General features: G+C 33.0%; 1 protein-coding gene and 1 long non-coding RNA gene across 3 annotated transcripts in view; one reads left to right on the top strand and one right to left on the bottom strand.

Moving 5' to 3' along the window:
• Positions 1-20,978, bottom strand: part of LOC118186703 (phospholipid-transporting ATPase ABCA3-like) — a 169,668-nt gene that overhangs the window by 108,464 nt on the left and 40,226 nt on the right. Inside the window, exons 4-5 of one of the 2 annotated variants that reach the window (XM_085820732.1) lie at positions 16,290-16,381; positions 9,833-10,000 (exon numbers count right to left, since the gene is read on the bottom strand). In XM_085820732.1, coding sequence (XP_085676858.1) covers positions 9,833-10,000; positions 16,290-16,381 — 260 coding nt within the window. The remainder of the gene's footprint in view (positions 1-9,832; positions 10,001-16,289; positions 16,382-20,978) is intronic. The other variant, XM_085820733.1, reaches the window with a different exon arrangement.
• Positions 8,380-20,978, top strand: part of LOC146996320 (uncharacterized) — a 57,665-nt gene continuing 45,066 nt past the window's right edge. Inside the window, exon 1 of the long non-coding RNA XR_015042184.1 lies at positions 8,380-8,682. This is a non-coding gene — a long non-coding RNA (uncharacterized LOC146996320). The remainder of the gene's footprint in view (positions 8,683-20,978) is intronic.

Raw genomic sequence — 20,978 nt, forward strand, 5'->3', positions numbered from 1 at the left:
CCACTGATCTAGACCAATTAACCTGATGCTGAATCATTGAGAAAAATGGAAGAAGATCAAAGTGTGATTAGTGTCATCCCGGAATTTGGATCGTGCAGTCGCTTAGAAGCCATTTTGATTGATAGGAACAACTGTCCAAAGGTTTAATTAATGGCTATCTATGAGCAGCCATGGCGACAGAATGCTGGCATCTTATTTCACAAGAATCAATCACAGAAAATGAAAGGAGATATCAGAAGAGCACGCGTGTTGAAACGGCTGATGCATGTCATGGACTTCTATGCAGCGGAAATAGCGTTTTAGGTGTTGTCGTGGATAGAAGGACAGAGGAATTTAAAAAATTGAACTGATTGTTTTTTATGTTCATTCAGAAATTTATAGATTAAATGATACGGCTTAAGTGTTCCAAGCAGAGATTCTTGCTTTAAAAAAGGCACTCATCTGGATAGGTTTCACAATAGCTAACAACATTCCTATCGTATTTTTACAAATAGCCGTAGTTCCCTTCAAAGTTTAAATAGTGATAAAATTACGAAAATAAGTATTCTTTGCCTAAAAGAAATCATAAAAACACTTTTAGATTCACATTCTCTAGAGCTTAATTGGACTAAACCTCACATTGGAATCGCAGGGAACGAAAGAGCAGATTCCGAAGCAAAAAGAGTAACACAACAAGATCAGATAGATGTTAAAGTGCCACTTTCAGAAATTTCGGCCAAACATAAAATCCTGCAACAATCACTTAAAACATGGCAGTAAAGATGGGTGAGGACTCTACAGGACGTTCCACTTATGCCTTTATCCCACAAGTTTCTCGCTCTCGTATACAATCAGATCACATTTTAAATCAAGTCTTGACAAATCATGGTAAATTTTCGCAATATATTCAAAGATTTCATAGAACACAAGATGTGGCTGTGGGACAAGTGGAGAGCTTGCAGAAGATTTCCATTACATCACGTCTTGTCCAATAACAGTAAAAGAAAGAACATCTCTTTTTCCATCACCATTGCCTTCGCTGAGAACATTGGCAAAATGTTATTCTACTCTTAATGCCATGAAATCAATTATTACACTTATACATGTAAACGACTCAGACTTTATTGTTTATTGTTTATCATTAATCCTACAATGTTTATGTCATTCTGATTGTTAGTTTTCTTTCCATTCACTTCAATGTAATGTTCAGTTATTTAGTCACTATAGTGCTTACTTACACCTGCAGCAAATTGTATATCTGTTTATATGTTTATTTGAATTTTTCTATTAATTTGTTATTATTGTTGTTTATTGTTATTATTATTTATTATTTCGTTATTATTTATTTGTTATGATTATTATTTTGTTTGTATATATGTTTATTTTAATTTTACTCTGCTTTAATTAATTGTTCATTTATGTAAAAAGTCTTTTTTCGCCTAAATTACGCTAGCATTGTAACCTCACTGGCCGTCCCTTCACTTCCTGTTTCAGCCGTCATGACTTTCCCCCTTTTTTGTTTTAAGCTTTCTCTTTCCCTTTCGCCGTTTAGCCTTCCCTTTCAGCTCCTTTAAGTCGATAGGTTTTGCTTCATTTCGCCTGTTTTCCTTCTTTTTTAGTCATGATGGCTCTCCCCTTCTTAGACCAGGTTTAGCATTTTGCTTCTTCCCTTTTTAGCCGAAAGGCACCCCATCCTCTTTTAGCCACTTGACTCTTTTTTTTTTTTTTTTTTTTTTTTTTTTTGAGGCCCTTTTGCTCAGCTGACGTGCTCTGCCTTGTTTTAGACTACTGGCTTTTGGCCACTTTGGTAGTTAGCACCTGTCTCCTCCTGCCTAATCCGGAGTGAGATGACGGGGTGTTTAGAAGCGTGGGTTCAAACCCACTTACTGGCAGCAATCGTTACAAAACACCGCCGTTGCTTTCAGTAGCAGGAACAGTTATAAGAGTTTGTTGTTGTTCCCTCACGGGGAACTTTTTGAAGAAAAGTTTTTCTTTCAAATTGATAGAACTTTCAAGAAAATGTTCAGTTTAAATACATTAATTTTTTTTACAAGAAAAAGATGTCAAGTTTAAATAAACATATAAAATGTAATACTCTAATATTACAAAAATTTAAACAATGAAGTTTTAAACTCCCTAGAATGTATATTTTTAGTTGTGAGATGTTTGGATACAACGACAAACTGTTAGCATTTTGATGGTGCTTCCCCTTTCTATGCGCAATTCATAGTTAAAAGGTTGTAAGATCAAAGCCCATCATAATAGTTTAGGATTAGTCCCAGTGTTTTTATCCAACCATACTAGAGACTTATGATCAGTCTGAATAATGAACTTATAAGGTCCATCTAAGTAGAATTTTAACTTTTCTACTGCAAAGACAATGACAGAACACTCCCTTTCAATTGTATTGTACTTCTGTTCAGCAGGTGAAAACATTTTGCTAAGAAATATTATTGGATGTTCTTCATCTTTAGCATTTATCTGTGATAATACAACGCCAATACCAATATTCGAAGCGTCACACTAAACGATAAATGGTTGAGAAAGATTCAAAATATATAAGACTCGATTTTGTGTTAACCGTTTCTTGAGATCATCAAAAGCGTTTTGGCAGTCATCAGTCCAATTTATGGTTGATTTGCAACATTCTCCTTTTAACAAATCTGTCAGTGGCGCAGAAATCACAGAAAATTCTGATAATACCCCGCAAGTCCTAAAAATGACCGGAATTGTGTTTTTATCGTAGGTTTAGTGCTTCAAATGTTCTTCCCAGGTTTGCGAAACTACTGCAACATCGTTATTATAGGTTACAACAAATTCTTCACAGTTTCTTAATAATCCTGCTATCAAGCGGCTAAAATCATATGGTGCATTTTTTAGCCCAAAAGGTAACCTTAAGGGTTTAAATGTTTCAAAACTTGTTACAAAAGCATCGTAACGCTGGTGCGTTGGGATCTGCCAATAACCTCGAGTAAGATCTAGAACAATTATACATCTTGCAGATGACACTTTTTCCACTAAAAGTTCAATGTTTGGCAAGGGAAAATATTGTGTCTTAGTTGCCTTGTTCAAGCGACGGTAATCAATGCATGGTCTTGCCTCTTTTCCAGGAACTTCAACCAGTATGAGTGGAGAGGTAAAATTCGATTCACTTATTTCTATTACTTTGAGTTTTATCTTCTTTTCTACTTCCGTTTTTAAAATCTCGGTTTGTGTGGCAGACATCCGATAAAGTTTTGCGCATATTGGTCTTTCTGCTTCTAATTCTATATTATGTTCGGTAAGGTCAGTACATCTTGCTTCATTAGGGATAATACAGAAATACTTGTATATCAACTGCTTTAAATCTTTTCGTTGGTCTCCAGATAAAAGTGAATTCAACTTCCAGTGTAGCAAAATCCATTTCCCTTAACGACTGTCTGAACCCCGGTCCGAATTTAACACCAGGTTTGTTAGCCTTATTTCTGCAGTTCAGATTGAACAGGGTCGCCTTTAGAATGTAGCTATATGTATAAGATGTGTCTTGTGATTGTTATAATGTGTCAATAAAGGATTAAAAGCTAAGTAATTTTCAATTACTCTCTTTTGAAGCTCAAAAGATCAAAAACCAGGTTAAGAGCTATTACTTATATCCGATTTTGGTTTACTAATTTCATTTTTAAAATCACGGTTTGTCTGGCGGACATCCGATAAGGTTTTGCGCATATTGGTCTTTCTGCCTCTAATTCTATATTATGTTAAAGGTCAGTACATCTTGCTTCATTTGAGATAGTACAGAAATACTTGCATATCAACTGCTTTAAATCTTTTCGTTGGGTCTTCAGATAATAATGAAGTCAACTGGATGCGTTGCAAAACTTCAGACATTTCAGTATCTGCGCCATAATTTAGACTCGGTATTTCATCTTCATAGCCGTTTATCCTATCTTCTAAACATAGCAAGTTAATATTTTCTGCTCGTTGAAAATACAGTTTCAGCATATTAATGTGCTACACCTGAGTTTTACTTTTCTCGGGAAACCCGACTACATAATTTGTCTCTGATCATTATTGAACTATTTTTCCAGGACCTACCCATTTAACTGATAGTTTGTTTGGTTTCGATGGAGCTACAATTAGAACTAAGTATACTTCTTGAAATTTACGTTCTACGGCTGTGCGAGCATACCACACTTTTGGCCTTTCTTTGGCTTCTTCCATATGCTGGACAGCAAGTTCTTGACATTTCCTCATTCGATTCATAAGTTCAAAAATATAGTCCACTACTGTATTTTCTTCCTTTTCTTTACCAGATAATTTTTCGTACAATAGCATAATTGGAGTTCTTATGTTTCTGCTATGAACTAAATCTGCGGGCGAGAAATCGGTACTGTAGTGAGTCGTTCGAAAAGCAAATACAGCATGAGGTAAGATTTTATCCCAGTCCGGACCAGATTCTAGATATAGGACTCGAAGAATTCTTTTTAAAATTCTATGCATCCTCTCTACAGGATTGCTTTTTGGGTGGTAAACAAAACTTCTTACAACTTTAATTCCGAATTTTTCTAGGATATTCGATGTCAGCGCACTCGTAAAAGATGTAGCTTGATCGGTTTGGATCTCCTTTGGAAATCCCATTCGACTAAAATTTTGAAGGAACACATCAACAATCGTGGTTGAACAAAGATTTGCGACAGGAACTGCATCCGGATATTTTGAAGACATGCAGATTGCAGTTATAAGATACTTATTTCCTGAAGGTGTCACGGGCAGAGGCCCACAAGCGTCAACATTTATTTTTGAAAATATTTCTGTGATAACAGGGACAATTTTCATAGGTGCTTTCTTTTTATCTTGCAGTTTTCCAATTCTTTGACATTTGTCAAAAGTTTTAACAAAATTCTCAGCATCTTTGTAACAATTTGGCCAATAAAATTTTTGAATAATGAATCTTTCGTCTTTGCTGCACCAAGATGAGCTGTAGTTTCTTCATGACAAATAGTCATCAACTGCTTTTTTAAACATATACCTGGTACACTTAGAAGATTTCATTTTAGCTTCTTCATAAATCGGCTTCCATTCGAAGCTCTCCTTCTGTTCTTATATAAATATTTCTGGAGAGGCCTTTATCAGATCTAGTTCTGAGCGTTCATAGTTCACAGGTGGCAAACTTTCATTCCCAGTCAACGTGTCTTTGTCGTAAAGTTCAATTTCAGAATTTAACTCATTTGTTGAGACCAGATTTTCCGCTTCTTTTGGTCGTCGCTGTTGAGCACGAGTTTGTACGGCGTTTATCATATGAATTTGAATTTCTTCATCCAGTTTTGCTTCTTCAAATAATGCAGCAGTTTTGTTACCTAGAAGATACCTTCCTTGATCTAATGAATCTTTTGAGACTGCAGCCTTTGTTATTATATGACCAAGATCACATTCAAGCTGTACCTCAGCCAAAGGTAAGCACACTGGATGTTCTTTCAGAGGTGTTCCTATCCACACGGTCTCACCCGTAAGGCTGCACATACTTTTGGCAAATTAAATCAAAGTTGCACCGGTATCTCTATGTATGGGCATTTTATAGCCATTTACTTTATCTAGGCTGGTATATGGTGCCATAATATCTTTAAAACTATAATTCATTTGAGGGTACAGTTTCATTGGATTCTACACTTTCTAAATTCTGCTTGGATTTATCACAAATAGGTCGAATATGCGAGTATAATCCGCATTCATAACAAAGAGGTTGTCTCCGTTTCTCAAATTTCCTTTCATGAATTTTATTAGTACATTATGTCCTAATTATAGGTTTAGGATTAAAATCTTTCGAGATTTCTTTAGGATAATGTCTATTATGATAACCACTTTGCATTTTGTTCATGTTTTGATGACTTTCTTGAAGTTTCAAACCTGTTTTCTAGGATTTTCCCTCTTAAAGCTCTGTTTGATACTCTCATACTCGTATAATTTTTCTGCTAGCTCATATGGAGTTTTTAATTTCATCCATTGGTCGCGAAAATGATCCTTTACTTCCATGGGAACCCAATATTTATCTTGTTCGGTAACTATTAAATATTTCAGCTTCTCAAATGTCTTAATTTCTAAATCCGCAATCCACTCCAAAAAATAACTATAATATTCATGAGCATAATTTCTCTAAGATTTTTCAGGAGTTTTTTTATGTAGATTAAAGAACTGTTTCAGCCTTTCACTGTTAAGTTTATATCTTCTTACGATTAGAGTTTTCACATATTCGTACTTAGTCGCATCTTCAGATGGTTCTCTGGCTAACATATTGGAGATTTCGGTGGGTAAAACACCCAAAAGATAAGCCAGCCAATCTTTCTTAGGAACCTGAGCCATTTCAGCTTTACTCTCAAAATTTATCAAATATAGTTCTATTTCAACCCTTTTTTCGTCGAACTTTGGAATAATTTGTGAACGCTGGATTTTGTTGCTCGATTCTACTATATTCGCTGTTGATTTTCTAGATCGTATTACTCGATTTTCAATTTCAAGCCGCTTTATTTCCAATTCTTATGCCCTTGCTTTTCGAGCCAGACGTCCTTCTTTCGCTTCCTGAGCCAGTCGTTCTGCAATTATTCGGTATAGAATTAATTTGATTTCTTCCTCATCGTAAAACTGACTTACAGGGATTATTTTTTTAATTTCTGGGATCTTACTAATTAGCGGCAATTCCTCACCTAATTCTTCGGTTACTTCTATTAAATCTTGTTTTCTATCCTTGGCAAGAAATGTCATGTTTATAAATAGAAAACTCTTTGACAGCATTTTCAAAATTAATTTTAAAAGGCTTTTAGTTAATACTCAAAAATTCAAATCAGCGTGCTCAATTTAGCCTTTTTTTTATTAGAAATTCAAGCATGACACAACGTACTTTTTTTTTCTAAAACACTGAATGCAATAAAACTTATGTGCTTTCCGATAAACAAAAACCTGCGAAGCTTGCTCTTAATAAATTATACTAAAGTAAATAAAAAAAAAATTCAATCCTCTAACTTGATTCATACAACAAAATTCTTGATTTGGTTCTGTAATACAAGAGCTCAAATTTTATAATAGAAATATTCTAATATCAACGTAATAAATTTGCCATTCTAATACAAGAGAGCTTAAATTTTATAATATAAATATTCTAATATTAATGTAATAAATTTGCCACTCTATTAAAAGAGCTCAAATTTTAAAAGAACATTAAATATTTTGAAACTTTAATCCAAAAGTTTAAATTTAGAATATCGTTCTATTAGTTTAATTCAATAATAAGATGCAACATTTTCATACAAAATGGCACAGTATTCATTAAAACTTACACTCACAAGTACTATATTTCTTTTATTTTTAAATAAACACTGGTTTCACTTTTCGTATACCAGCGACTACCACCAGATATTTATTTATTAAGCACTCTTGTACAAAAAAATTGGCTACGTCTGCTGTCGTTCTCCAGTCAAGCCTAATCAAGTGGACCACATATAACACAGAAATAGGAACTAAATTGAAAAATAAATTCATTAACGATAATTTCAATGTTATGTGTAATCTAGTATGAATACACTTAATTATTAAATTTCGATGTCATCTGTTGACAAACTACAATATAGTTTTATGTTACTATAATATGTAAAGCTAATAATTTCATTAAGTTTATCTGCGATCCGATATTTTACTTTCGTGATCCAGTGCCAGGTCACGAACCGACATTTGAGAAATGCTGGATTAAATTAGTCAACAAATGAAAAGTACACTATGGCTTTCTGCCTCTGGAGAACATATGAGAAACGGTCGGGATTTGATTTAACAATTTCACCATCAGGGAAGAAAACTATTAATGTTCGTATTTCTTTTTTGTTTGCCAAGATATTGTCAGAAACTGAGGTTTCTTCGGGTGAGGAATTATGGTGAGGGTTTTAAATTGCCAACCTCATGTATTTAAATTACGAAGCCATATGTAATTTTGTTATACAGTTCTTTGTAACTAATTAGGACACTTTTTTAATCAGATCTGAAATTACTGAATTTCCTGAAATGATGGATGCGACAATATTTTTGATAATTTTTCGGCAGAAACAAAAATTATTTTCGGACTTTTAATATAAATATATATTATAATATATTTTCGGATTTTCTAATTATTAATTACCTAAAATTAAAGAATATTATTAAATTTTCAATATTTTTGCTCTTTTTACAAAAACGAAAATTCCTTTCGGATTTTCTATTATACTAACCTAAGGTACCCTTACTGTACGTTTTTCAAAATGAGACGTGGCATACAGGATCTGCATAAATAAAAATATGCAGGATATTCATAATAGAAGACTATCTTCATTTGCTATGTCATGGCCACATCTGGCGATTTATCATCTCGGTTGATCTTTACAATATGGTAACTGGTAGTTTGGCGACATTTTGGAGGCGATAAAGGTTACTACCTGGGACTTTGGTAATAATGTGAGCAGTACTCAGTTCCGATTACGCATTATTTTGTGTGAGGGAAATGAGAGATCATGGGATATGTCATGTGATATTAATGGACGAATTACGGTTCTTTAATCGGAAAAGGGGGGAAATCGGGAAAAAATCTGGAAATTTTGTATTTGGTTTATTCTGTGTTGTGTGAAACAGTGTTCGTGAATTTTTGGATCCCATGGCCGTAACTAAAGAAAAGTTTATCGGACACGTAATCAAGATTCTGAAGAAGATTAGGTAAGTTAGTATTTTTAATTATTTGTGGATATTATTTTTATGCATTGTTCTAAATGTAAGGTGGAAGTAAAGGAATTTGGTATTATTGGGAAAATTGTTATTAGCAATGATTTAGTTTAAAGTAATTAGGATTGTAAGGTAATTTTTATTAATTTAATGTATGTGCTCATTTATATTTTAAGTAGTGTTTTTGAATTTAATTATATTTTAATTAAATGATAGTTATTTTGTGAATTTTATGTTTGTAGGAATTTGGTATACGTTTAAGTTGAAGTAAACGTGCATAGAAATAATTTAAATATTTGATACTAAGTATTTGTAAATGCTTGCGGTATGAATTCGTTGGAGACGTGTATAATGTAATAGATGATTTAGAGGTAAAAGTTTTTGGATATTTTATTTATTTTATATGTGGAAATGTTCATATTTGGAAAGGGTAAATACTTTTTCGCGATCAGGTAATTTCATATATGTTCTTTTTACCGGGTTTAAAGATTGAGAAAATTGTCATGTATTTTCGTGAAATTTTTCTAATTTATCAGAAAAAAGCAGTGTACATGGATATAGTGAAGAGTGTGCGCAATGCCATTTTTGTGCAATTCTGGGATGTTTTTTTAAGTAAAAATAAGTCGGCGTGTACATGGTTTATGTGTATGTGTTATTTTGAAAAACGCGTAAGGAGTATGGTATTGTGCACTTTTTCCCAATTTTGCAGTGAATATTTGTCATGATTAAGCAGTTTTGTTTGATAAAATTTCTAGCATAAGTGTAATTCGGCTACTAGATTGTTGGAAGAAGTGTTCAGTAGATAAAAAGAAAAGAAACATGTCTTTACTTCGTGAAGACAAAATGGCGGCGGGGAAAAAAAAATAGAGAGTTGCTGTAGGAGAGTTGGTTGCCAAATTTTCGCCAAAAAATCGCCAAGTTACCATAATGTAAAGATCAACCATCATCTCTACCCGGCTAACCAATAAGTATTGTCAGGCTTAAAGAAAAACGATCTGCGCCATATTTTCTACAAATGCCTAGAGCTCCTACTTATGAAATATACCATGCTTTGAAAAAACAATGAATTCACATATATTATTTAACAAACCAGAGTAAAATAGAACGTCAATTTATAAAATATATATATTTTAAAATTCCTTACTTTAGATCCATTTGCTTTCTCCTCAGTTACTTTCTTGATAAGACTGATCATGAAAAATAAAAAACCATAGGCAATGCACCATGGTAGAAAAATGAGATAATGCTCATGTTGTTTTTCCGAGGGAGTGACTTCTTTGTGAGCCGGAATTGGAAATTGTTGCATTCTCACCTAGAAATTAATTTTAAGAAATTGGAAATGAAGCCCTCTAGGCTGTAACAAGAAAATTGAATCGATATAATACGTGTAAATACTTAGGATAATGAAAGTAAAAGGAAACATTTAGAAAAGCTGTATACATTTAATTAAAATACTGTTTAAAAAATTAGGTTTCTTACTTCTTTTCAAACGATAGAAAGCTAAAGTTTACTCATTTACTGGCATAAAATGAATAAATTCACACTTAGAATACACGGCAGTAAAATGATATGAAAATTATGAAATGAGTCATTTAAAAAAATTAAAATTGTTCTTAAAATCGTTAAGAAGTATGATAAATATTTTATTAATATTTAATGTTTAGTACCCCAAGTAGCACCGCTCACATATTAAAATCGCTTGAAGCTATTTTCTCCTGTTGCAGGATAAAACAACTAGGTGCGTTCAACTTGTAAGAACTATGTACATGCGGTGCAAACAGATTCTGCTTAAGGTTTACAGGAACCAACGTCAGAACTGGTAAATATGTTCAAAACAAAAAGCAGGTTATTACCGCCCCCGTTGGCAACCTATGGTCTAGTTGAATGCACAAAATAGCCTCTGCTTTTGTGTATTAGTTTCTGTAACTCACCGTAATAACCGACTTTAAATTCCGAACATTGTTACCAGTTGTGAGGTACCTCCCCCAATGAGCCCTGAAGACATATATGGGGGCGATAGAAATAGTATTTTAAGGAAGGTTCAACATACTTCGTGAGATAGCGTTAGGAATCCTGAGTAGCGCGTGTTTTGCTTCGGACAAAATCCCTCTAGAAGCTGTTATGCTCGGCCGTTTATTACGTGCCTTTCGACAGCGCCGGCTAGTTTACATTAAGGGCTAACCATGTTACTAATTGTATTAGCTTCGGTTAAGTCTTTTAATTAGTTCCAATTTAGTTCTTATTTTGAGTTTAAGCCCAATTAGAGGCTTTGCTGAAAGCCCGAGGAAAAGGCCAACTGTTCATCTTATTTTTAATGAAATAAAGGGTAGTTAGCCCTTCTTGAGTCTAAGACTTTAGTTATCTGAACTGAGTGATTAAGTCGCTTAACAGTTCACTAAGTTCCTCGACATTTTAACGCAGCCAAAAAGAGTGAGGAACCCTACAAGGGAATGAATACAGAGCAAGTACACCGGCATCGCAAACATGCAAAGACATACAAGTTGATGCATGCACGAAATCAAGTCTATAAAAGGCAGACCTATGGGATGTCTTATTATTTTTATGCGTTTCACCACGGCTAGTACAAAGCTGAGACAAGTGAGACATTTGCCTCAAGAGGCGCAAGATTAGCTACAAAAATTTGGAACTCCTTTTGAAAAATAAATTATGATTGTTAACATCCAAATTTAGATTACATCAAGAAGAAAGAGTCGAACGAACTCTGTGATGTAAACAATCGCGTTAAATTGACAGAATTAATAACTTTTATTTACTCTAAAAATGCTGCAGTTTTAGTGTACTATCGTACAGTTTTCTAAAAGATAAGTGAAAATTTTCTCTAATTAATCACTCTTGTTTATTTGAATATATATATATATATATATTTATTATTTATCTGAATTAATTTATTATTTGAAGTATTAATTAATTATTAAATTATTCCAACAATAAATTTTCTAACGTATTAAATTTACGTTTGTTCATTTATATAGAGCTGCATAAATTAAACTTGCATAGCAAGCACTGTGCTAACGACATTAATAATTCTCTACTACTTTCCTTCAATTTAAAGTAGAGCTCTTTACTTCTCATAACAAACTTTCCAAAGTCCATTTCATGCGACGACGATGAAAATTCCCACAGTTCATTGAAGCAGATCTGACGAAATTGCATTGAAATAGCATCGGAAGACTAAATAAGAATGTTTGAATATAAAATGTAGAATAATATAGATCTTTCCTTCGTTTTTTTTTTTTTTTTTTTTTTTTTTTTTTTTTTGTGTGTGTGTGTGTGAGTGAAACTTGAATTACACGAGACGCATGGTTCGAGGTTTCGTCTTGTTGCAAACATATTTTCATTTGCTCTGAAACTGTATAGTTTGCGCTTACGGTTATTTCTTGGGTTACAACCGAAAACATCGCGGCAAAAACATCTCGGACGAAAACGTCGCGGAGGAAAGAAACAAAGCAGGGCGGAAATGTCGTGGTAAAAAACATGGTGGGAGAAAAGAAAGCAGAGAGAAAATATGCAGTTGTAAAACATTGTGGCGCAAAATATCGTCGTCGAAAATAAAGCGGTTCAGAAACTTAGCAGTTTAAGAACATTGTTGTCGAAAACATCGTGATAAAAAAATAAAGCACCCACAAATCATCGCATGGCGATAACATCACACAGATACGTTTTTAGGTTGTCATTGTGAACAACAACACATTGAAAACGAATGTTTCTAGGTTTTATAACAGCTGCTGCATGACGTCGACAAATATTTGCATTTTTACTCCAGGTTTTTCAAAGTAAAACACTCTCTGCTGACGCTACTTTTTTTTTTTTTTTTTTTTGTTGCTAAAAGAAATTTCACAATTTTCTGATCACTGGTTTCGCTAGTAGGCAGCTTTGAAATAGGTTCTTTAATTATGAACACCCTGCATATATACGATGCATTTCTTTCTCCCTCGTTCCTATTTCTTTATTATTTTTTATTTATTATTTATTATTATTATTTATTTTTATTTATATATTTACTTTTTTTGGCCAAACTTCTTGCTATGCACATTCGGGCGAGCATATACCGGTTTGCCTCAGGAGACAAAATATGTAGGCACGGCTCTGTGTTTCACCAATAATCCATATTCGTGAGTGAAAAAATTCGTTACAGACATTATGTTTATAACTATCTATAAATACTTCGTCAAGTTCATTTTGTTAAACCGTAGTAAATTTTGAATTTCGAAACGCTTTAATCTAAGAAGAAATGCCACCAATACCCTGCTGAGGATTTGGAATACGGATTTCCTACAAACCAAACATTACCTACGTCTTTAATTAACTGCAATGTTCATTTTATTTATTATTTTTTTTTCAAATGAAGCCCTCTAGGCTGTAACAGCATTTGAATAAAATACATGCTGATGAAAAGGATAAAGATTTATTTAACTTTCAAGGACTGGAAGAGAAATATTTAAAACAGCTAACTATATTAAACCATTTTGCGGCGTCATCTACACCAGATGATGGACTACGAGCCTCATATAATCTCTGATTGTTAATCGAAAAACCAAGTTTGATTTGATTTATTTAGTTTTGGCAAAGCACTCAAGGGCTATCTGCCTAAGATAAGGGATGCCTCCGTGGAGGACTTTAAGATAAATTGACTCTTGTACACGCTACACAAGGAAAACCCACGAAACCGCCCATGTAGCCAGCTCGTTCCCAGGGATTCCAACCTCGGACTGGACTATCAGTAAATATTTTACCACTCGGCCGCTGGTGGGCTTTAAAAAAGCAGGAAACTTGCACACAATCGGCGAGGAAATTATCTTGCTAACAGTCAAACAGGCAACAAAAATTATTCTTCATCATAAGACACGACCAGGCATCATCCAAAAAATTTTTCTGAGTAATAATTCCTGGGGAGAAAAATACATGAAATGGCTACAGACGTTTAAATAGCCTTATGCGATCACTTAAAAGCTTGAATATTTTCCATTCAACTCGACTAATTAACTATCAAATCACGAAGCACTATTCTTATCATACCATCAATTCATATAAGAAGAAAAAATTTCTTTTTTTCAAGACAGAGAAATTTCTATACGTAATAATTTGTTAACTGCTACAAATGGATCTCCAGCAATGACAGGCGTCATAAGGATTTCATACCACATTTGAAAAGAGCAGTACCAAATATACTCACTATACAGACGCATTCTTCATCGTCAGCATTTGGTTGGAATAAATATGAATAGACGCCTGCATACGTCAGTCACTTCAATAAAAGCAGTCAATAAGATCAGATGCAAATGATTGCATAATAGATTATTAGACCAAATTTGTAGTAAAATAAGATTACAAATACTTGTTGCTACACACAGCAATTCGTTGGCTCTCAGGTATTTATCTGAACTGATTTTTCAATCTGTTTGATTCCGTACTGGGCTTCCTTGAAAACGGAGACAAAAAAATTGATTACATCCAAAAATGGCATCTCTTATTTGACAGACATGTTTAAAATACTTAACGAAGCCAATTTACAATAAGTTGAATTTAATTAAAACAAAAAAGTTATGACTGTTTTTGAGGGAAAACTTCTTCTGTTCAAACGAAATTTTAGTAAAGGTAAGTATAGTCACTTTTCCACATTATTAATAGTTTCTGCGGCGAAACAGAAAAATTTGCTTACTTACTGCTAATATTAGGACGTTCCTCATGCCGATTTTAAGGAGGAATTCCGAGATGTTTTGAGCATGAATATACCGAGTTTGGTTTTAGAATCATTCAAAAATGCAGATACATCAGGATCAAAATGTCAATTGCTTTTCCTTCATCATATTTGGTTGTGAGTGGATTCAATGCAGTAGTTCCATTACTGTATAAAAAACGAAACAGACTGCACATCACTGAATTGGAACTGGTTTTAACGAAACTGGACCCGGGCATTAACAAACTGTTAATATTCCACCGGTTTCAATCATCTCATTACTTTTTTAAAATTTTTTATTGATTTTGTGTTAAATTACAAATTTTTAATAAATAATTTTTTTCTGCATTTGACAGTCGTTTTAATTAATTTCTACTTTGTGATTCTTAATAGATAGAAATAGATCAAATGGCTGTAGATACCATGCAACAATATTTCAGTATTTGCTAAAATTATATATAATGAAAGATAGGGCATTTTGGATGATTGAAATTTTTTTTCGTAAACGGGGCGGTGGTTCAGAAAAGGTTGGGAGCTCTGAACCAGGAAATTCTGTACACTGTTAAAACCAAGAAAGATATATAGTTGCTAACTACAATATATAGATGAGTATCAACTTACGGTAGGTTCGTAGGGAGTTATGGAAGCAGCTCATATATATATACTATCTGAAATTGAATATTATGTATTACAATTTGGTACCTTCTATCACACAGTCAATTAGCTTCCATGATTTAACCATTTATATGTCATAGTGACCAGCTACAAACGTCAATTTTGTACAAACAAGCTGTGACTTAAGAAGAAATGTAGTTGTTAAATACTGTACATAGACGAGCGATTATGCTGCTGTAAACACAGCGCATTATTATTGTACAATTATAGACAAGTTATTACATGCAGTAGATTAGACCAACTGTATGCATTACAAAAATTTAGGTTACAATTTAACTAATGAGCAACTATGATACAATAAACGCGCTACAATGTTACAGATCTATAAACATAAAAATTATCCTTTGAAATTTACGAGTTACATTTATACAAATGGTATGTAATGCTATGAAGCTGGCGTCATACCATGAAACTATGTAGAATGTTGCTATTGTGACTTACCTGACTTGTCTGATAGTAACATCAGAACAAGTCTACGAATTTTACATTGAAAGAGAGCGCAGGATTACATCACTCTTTGGCATGGATCTTAAGCAACTTATACCATAATAGTATCTATACTTTTATATCTCCACCTATATCTAGCATTTATACTTTATATTTATACCATAATATACTTACCATTATACTTTCTGCTCAAAACAGGGCAATTTTGAGAAAATGCTCACAACAGAGAATAAAGCCTACTAGGATTGAAAACATAAAGAAGTTTTTGACAAAATAAACAACAGCGGTTTAGATTTTTTTAACTAAACTGAACATACTTTATTATTAAGAAGTTATTAGTACTTATCATTAGTGTAAATTTTCTTTAAAAAATTGTTATTTTTAAATTTCATTACAATTTAGTTCACTGCTAAACTTGAAACTTTGTAAATCTTTTACGTTGATTTCTCAAACACATTTTTCCTCCTTTAGCACATTTCTTTATAAAAAATATGTATTATGCAAGAAGAGCTCATTTTTCAGGCCATGGGAGATTAGGAAAGTCAACAGTTCTTCTTTTCCGTTCTTTTTTATGTGATTGATTTAAAACTAAAGCATTTCATGCAACTCTATGGTTTAAATGTGCTCAAAATTCATAGTTTTACAGCAAAATCTGCTTTTCGTGGTTCTTTCAACGCAAAGTAATGTGTATACTAGCACACACAGTATATCCACAAAGGTATTTGTAATTATTCCATCATGATGAACAAAAGCATAGCAATGAGCGGAAAATAATACCTACCTTGTATTTTATTTCTTTTCCTTGCATTTTGTGAGATATAAATGTCTCTTCTACAGCCGTTTGCCACCCGAGGAACAGAGAGCTAGTGTAAACTGCAAAAAGATCTGGCGAATTATTTTCTTAATTTCTGTACTCAACGAAATTTTTCATAAATATTTTCATTTAAAGAAATAAGTATAACTAAACCACTGGCGTGCAAACTTAAGTAATTGTCCCGTTTTGATACATAGTTTTATACTAAAATCTCTTGAATATGGGAAAACCAGGCAAGAGGTGGCTTCATAGACGCTAATGTGATGTGTAAAACAGCATAGAAAACAAAGTGCACAAAAGTGTTTTATTAAAACGGGTAGTGGAATGCGCTGCTTATCTAGGTGCAGATGAATCATTTTAGAAATGAAGAAAAAATTAGGTGCGTGTTAAATACTATGGTCCCTCGAATTTTGATCTAGTATTTTTTAACAACAAATCTCCATTCTTCGTATAAGATTGCCAATATGTTCTTGCGATAATACTACCCATTTTCCTCTCAATGTTTTTTTAATTATTAAGCAATTATGACATGATAGAGGTGCGTTTCCCAAAGCGTCTGAGGTGGTTTTCAGGGCAAATAGCATATACTATTCCGTCAGTACACCATTCTCACATCCAAGCGTATGCTAGGTCATCGCAGGTTATTAACAAAAACCATAAAAGGCATAACATATAGCTTCGACAGTATTCACATATTGTAAAAGTTTTCTTGGAAGTATGAAAATTTCAAAAACACAAGATCACTTGTCGAAGAATATCTTGGACATTAAAAGTGGAATAAAATGCAAAACTGACTTACTGAGCTAAGACTCAAAGGATATGATACCTTAAAATGTCCTTGCTGTTAATATAAGATACAGGCGCGAATTTGATCAATGAAGTTTTATATTTTCCTACTGTAATGAAAAGGGCTCATCTAGCCAAAACGAACCTTAACAGCAGCTTTACAGAAACTATCGCTGCCTTATATCCGTTTATTTTTCATTGTGTAAGACTTCAAACTTGTTGTTACTGGACGTTATTTTATGTCAAAGTAGTTTCACTTCAGATACATACTTACAGCAAATTTTGGACAACTTTTAATTTGAAAATGAGTTTCCATTCGGAAAACTGATTTCTCAGTATTCTTTATCACTGTTAATGGCTTTGAAAAAAATTATATTCATTTTTATACAATTTAAGTCAAGGATTTTGTTAGAATTTCGTGCTTTACTTTTAAGCAAAGTGAATAATAATACATTAACGCTACCTACACACATAATGTTAATTTTAAGTTGAATTATTGAAGCAATAGACTTAGTAGATAAAGGCAACATGAAAATATTAGAAGTTGATAAATAATTTGGTACTTCAAATTCGTTGCAGATAATACCAAAAAAGGAAAATCCGAAATAAGAATTTATCGGTATTTCCTCAAACATTACGAAAACTAGATTTCAGTTTCAAGGTAGAAATCATGAATTGTATGGATCCACAGTTTTTTATTGGTTTCATTGAGATATAGTGAAGAATATTTCAATCAATGAGCTTTGGCTAAAAGACAAATGTTTCGGGATTTGCTTAACTTATGGGGTAGAAATATTTTAATCCAAACAATAAAAGGATACAATGGTTTAAAGATCGTTATGGAATAGCATTCAGATCTGTTTATGGAACGAGTTTTGAAAAAGAAGATAAGTAATGGAAAACTAGTTAAAATTTTAAATTCCCAGTATACTATCAACGATTTTTACAAAACCGATGAAAGGAGAATTCCCTATCAACTATTAACGGATAGTCAATGTCACTTCGATTATATCATGCATAAAAATATTAAATAATGCTTGTTAATCGAAGTTTAGCTTGGACTCTGAGAATTAATTAAATCCGAAAATGATGTTTCACAATTGATGCCTAGAGAAGCCGAAAATTTTTTTAAAAATAATGCAAATTACGCACTTTCTGCCGTTAGTAGAGTGCGCCGGAGAATGAGTAAAACAATGCCTTCTTCACGGTGTCCCAACAAGAATTATTGCCACCTTTATGCATCGGGCATGGTCGGGAAAAGGCAGAAATACTCATAAAAGGGACTCATTATAAATGTGCCTGAACCCTTTTCTAAGACTGAAAAACAGAATCTTCCAAATAGAATTTTCTTTTGTTTTGCTAATCAGAGTAGCAAACCAAAACTCAACATGTGTAATCAAAGTCCTGGCATAAAGGTAATCTAATGAAAGTTGATTCTTCACGTTAGAAATTGATCTACCAAAAAAAAAAAATGTGTGATATGGGCACCCTTTACGAATGCTTCTATGCTTTCGCACTGTGTCCGACCACCTTCATGAAGGTGCACAGTTTTAAAGCGGTTCCTTGGCCGAGCACCAATGCAGTTGTCTTATAGCTTTATCTGACAGTGAGTAAGAAGGGTAACACCTTACGTACTTTACCGTTGATCGTTGTCGTTGACTATAATGGGCTGATCCAAACGTATAACCATTTCAGTTTTAACCTGTAGATGGTGATGTTCTTGTCCATTGGTGATAAAATATGAAACAAGCACACTGCGCCACAAATAGCCAGAGAATTACAGCTTTTCGAGCTGTTAATGGAAATTGGCAGGCAGAAATGAGTGTTAAACTGTACATTTGGGTCTAAATAGTAATGGGCAAGAAGAAATGATGGAAATATAGACCTTGATATATAAAGCAGTAGAAACTTTGACATAACACAAGTAGCTTGAAGAAAATATAAACACAAATATAGATGCAAACATTGAAATAAATGCAATCTTGGAGCTTGAAATAATATAAAGAGTTGAATTTTTAAAACACAACACCAAAAGCAAATTACACAGTACTTGAGAATAATAAATTATTCTCGAATGATTAAGTGCACTCATGTAAATACTATATACAGTAACACGTTATTCCTTAATATGCAGTGCTGTGATGAATGGTTCGGGCATATTTGAACGGATGTTCAACAAGTGAATCACAATTTACAACTTTGGCAATATGGGTATAATTTGAGTTACTGAATTGCGTGAAAAACAATTATGAGAACTTATCAGAATAATGTCTTGAGCATGTTATATCTTCAGATCTTCGTGAATTTGATGGTTCCTTAGAAAACATTGCTCGTTTGTAATCGCTCTCTTTTTTATAACATCCTCGTGTTGTGACAAAGTAGACAAGTTAGAGGTGAGGTTTTCTTTTAAAATCTTGGCAAAAACTTTTCAGAGTGTGGCACTGTTCCGGTCGTGTATAAGAGGGCCAATATGATTGGTTGAATCTGACCATAAAGAGATTGACTTTCCAAACTACGCCTTGTTGAGTTGCATATTTTTAAGTAGAAAAGTCTCATTTCTCAGATCTGTAGTCCGTAATGAATTCAGATATTTCCCTTACAAACTTGTTTAACAGGGTTCGTACACATTTCTGCACGTGGAAATTAAGTACTTTTAAAGGCTTTTAAGGACCATCAATGAATAAAATTAAGAACCTATCAGCAAGTTCGAACTGAATACTCTACAGCAATTCTCGACACCCGAACTCACTTTTTTAATTTGTTAATATACAGCGTTCCAATAAGCCACTGAAGCACCGAGGTGATAGTTTTTTTGTGTTATTTCAAGCCACATTAGACGTAAGAAATAAAGTTTTGTGTTAATTTTTATATTTTTCTGCTGTATCTTACATCCACAATAAGGAGTAAGAAAAGACGATAACTCAACATGTGGAGATAACTCTTAAGGTTAAGCAGTTAGCTACAAAATGTTAAATTACGTACTTAGATATCCTTAGTTATAATAGATTTACATAGTCACAACTAAAATTAATTTTAATTTTTAAAAAATATCCATTAAAAAAGCCCTAAGAAAATTTTACATCAGTTATAATTTATGATATTGATTTTAAAGTTATATTAGTATAATTACACTTTTTAACCCTACAAAACATTTATATTTTGTAGCAACAACAAAAAAACAAAAAATATTTAAGCATCTTTTTAATTTGAAAATTTTTCAAATATTTTAGGTAATTTACATCAGCTTCTTTCTCTTAAGCATCTTTTCTAAGTTTATTTGTTTCAATAAATAAATCAATGTTTCCACTAGTCTCTGCTTTATCTCCTAACTTGTTAATGAGTCAACAATGCACCTATGAAGAATAATTTTCTCTCTTTTAGAAAATCAATTTCTTCTTCAATGAGCTGCCTCTTCATTTGAGAACTTTCGGATTTAATTAAAAATTTCTCTTAGTCTAAAGAACTGACTGTGCTTAGAATGTATAGAAGACTCTCTTAATTTTATTTATTTAATAACGTGGGTATTGAGAATAAATATGAAATATCAGGGCCGGGGCCAAAGTCTAGGTAGCAGTTTCTTCAGAATTTAGAGAAGCACCGAGCGACAAAATCCAGGGATGGCAAAATTTTTAGAATTTAGGTCAGGAACTGAGGTATGCATGCTGCATTAAAACATATAGGATGAATCTTTTAATAAATTTTCTTTTAATAAATCTTTTAATAAATTCAATTTTTTGCTTGGTTCAAAGCTTGTGTCTAGTGGAAAGATACGAAAATAAAGAGAAGAAAAACATGTTAAGATAGAGATTTTTGTGGTCAAATGAAGAAAGTTCAAATATTTGTTTTTCAATGCTCTTTCAAAAATTCTTC

The sequence above is a fragment of the Stegodyphus dumicola genome, chromosome 7 (genome assembly GCF_044657685.1).
Source record: "Stegodyphus dumicola isolate Sdum_Otavi_A_Nest chromosome 7, ASM4465768v1".
NCBI classification, from domain to species: Eukaryota; Metazoa; Arthropoda; class Arachnida; order Araneae; family Eresidae; genus Stegodyphus; species Stegodyphus dumicola.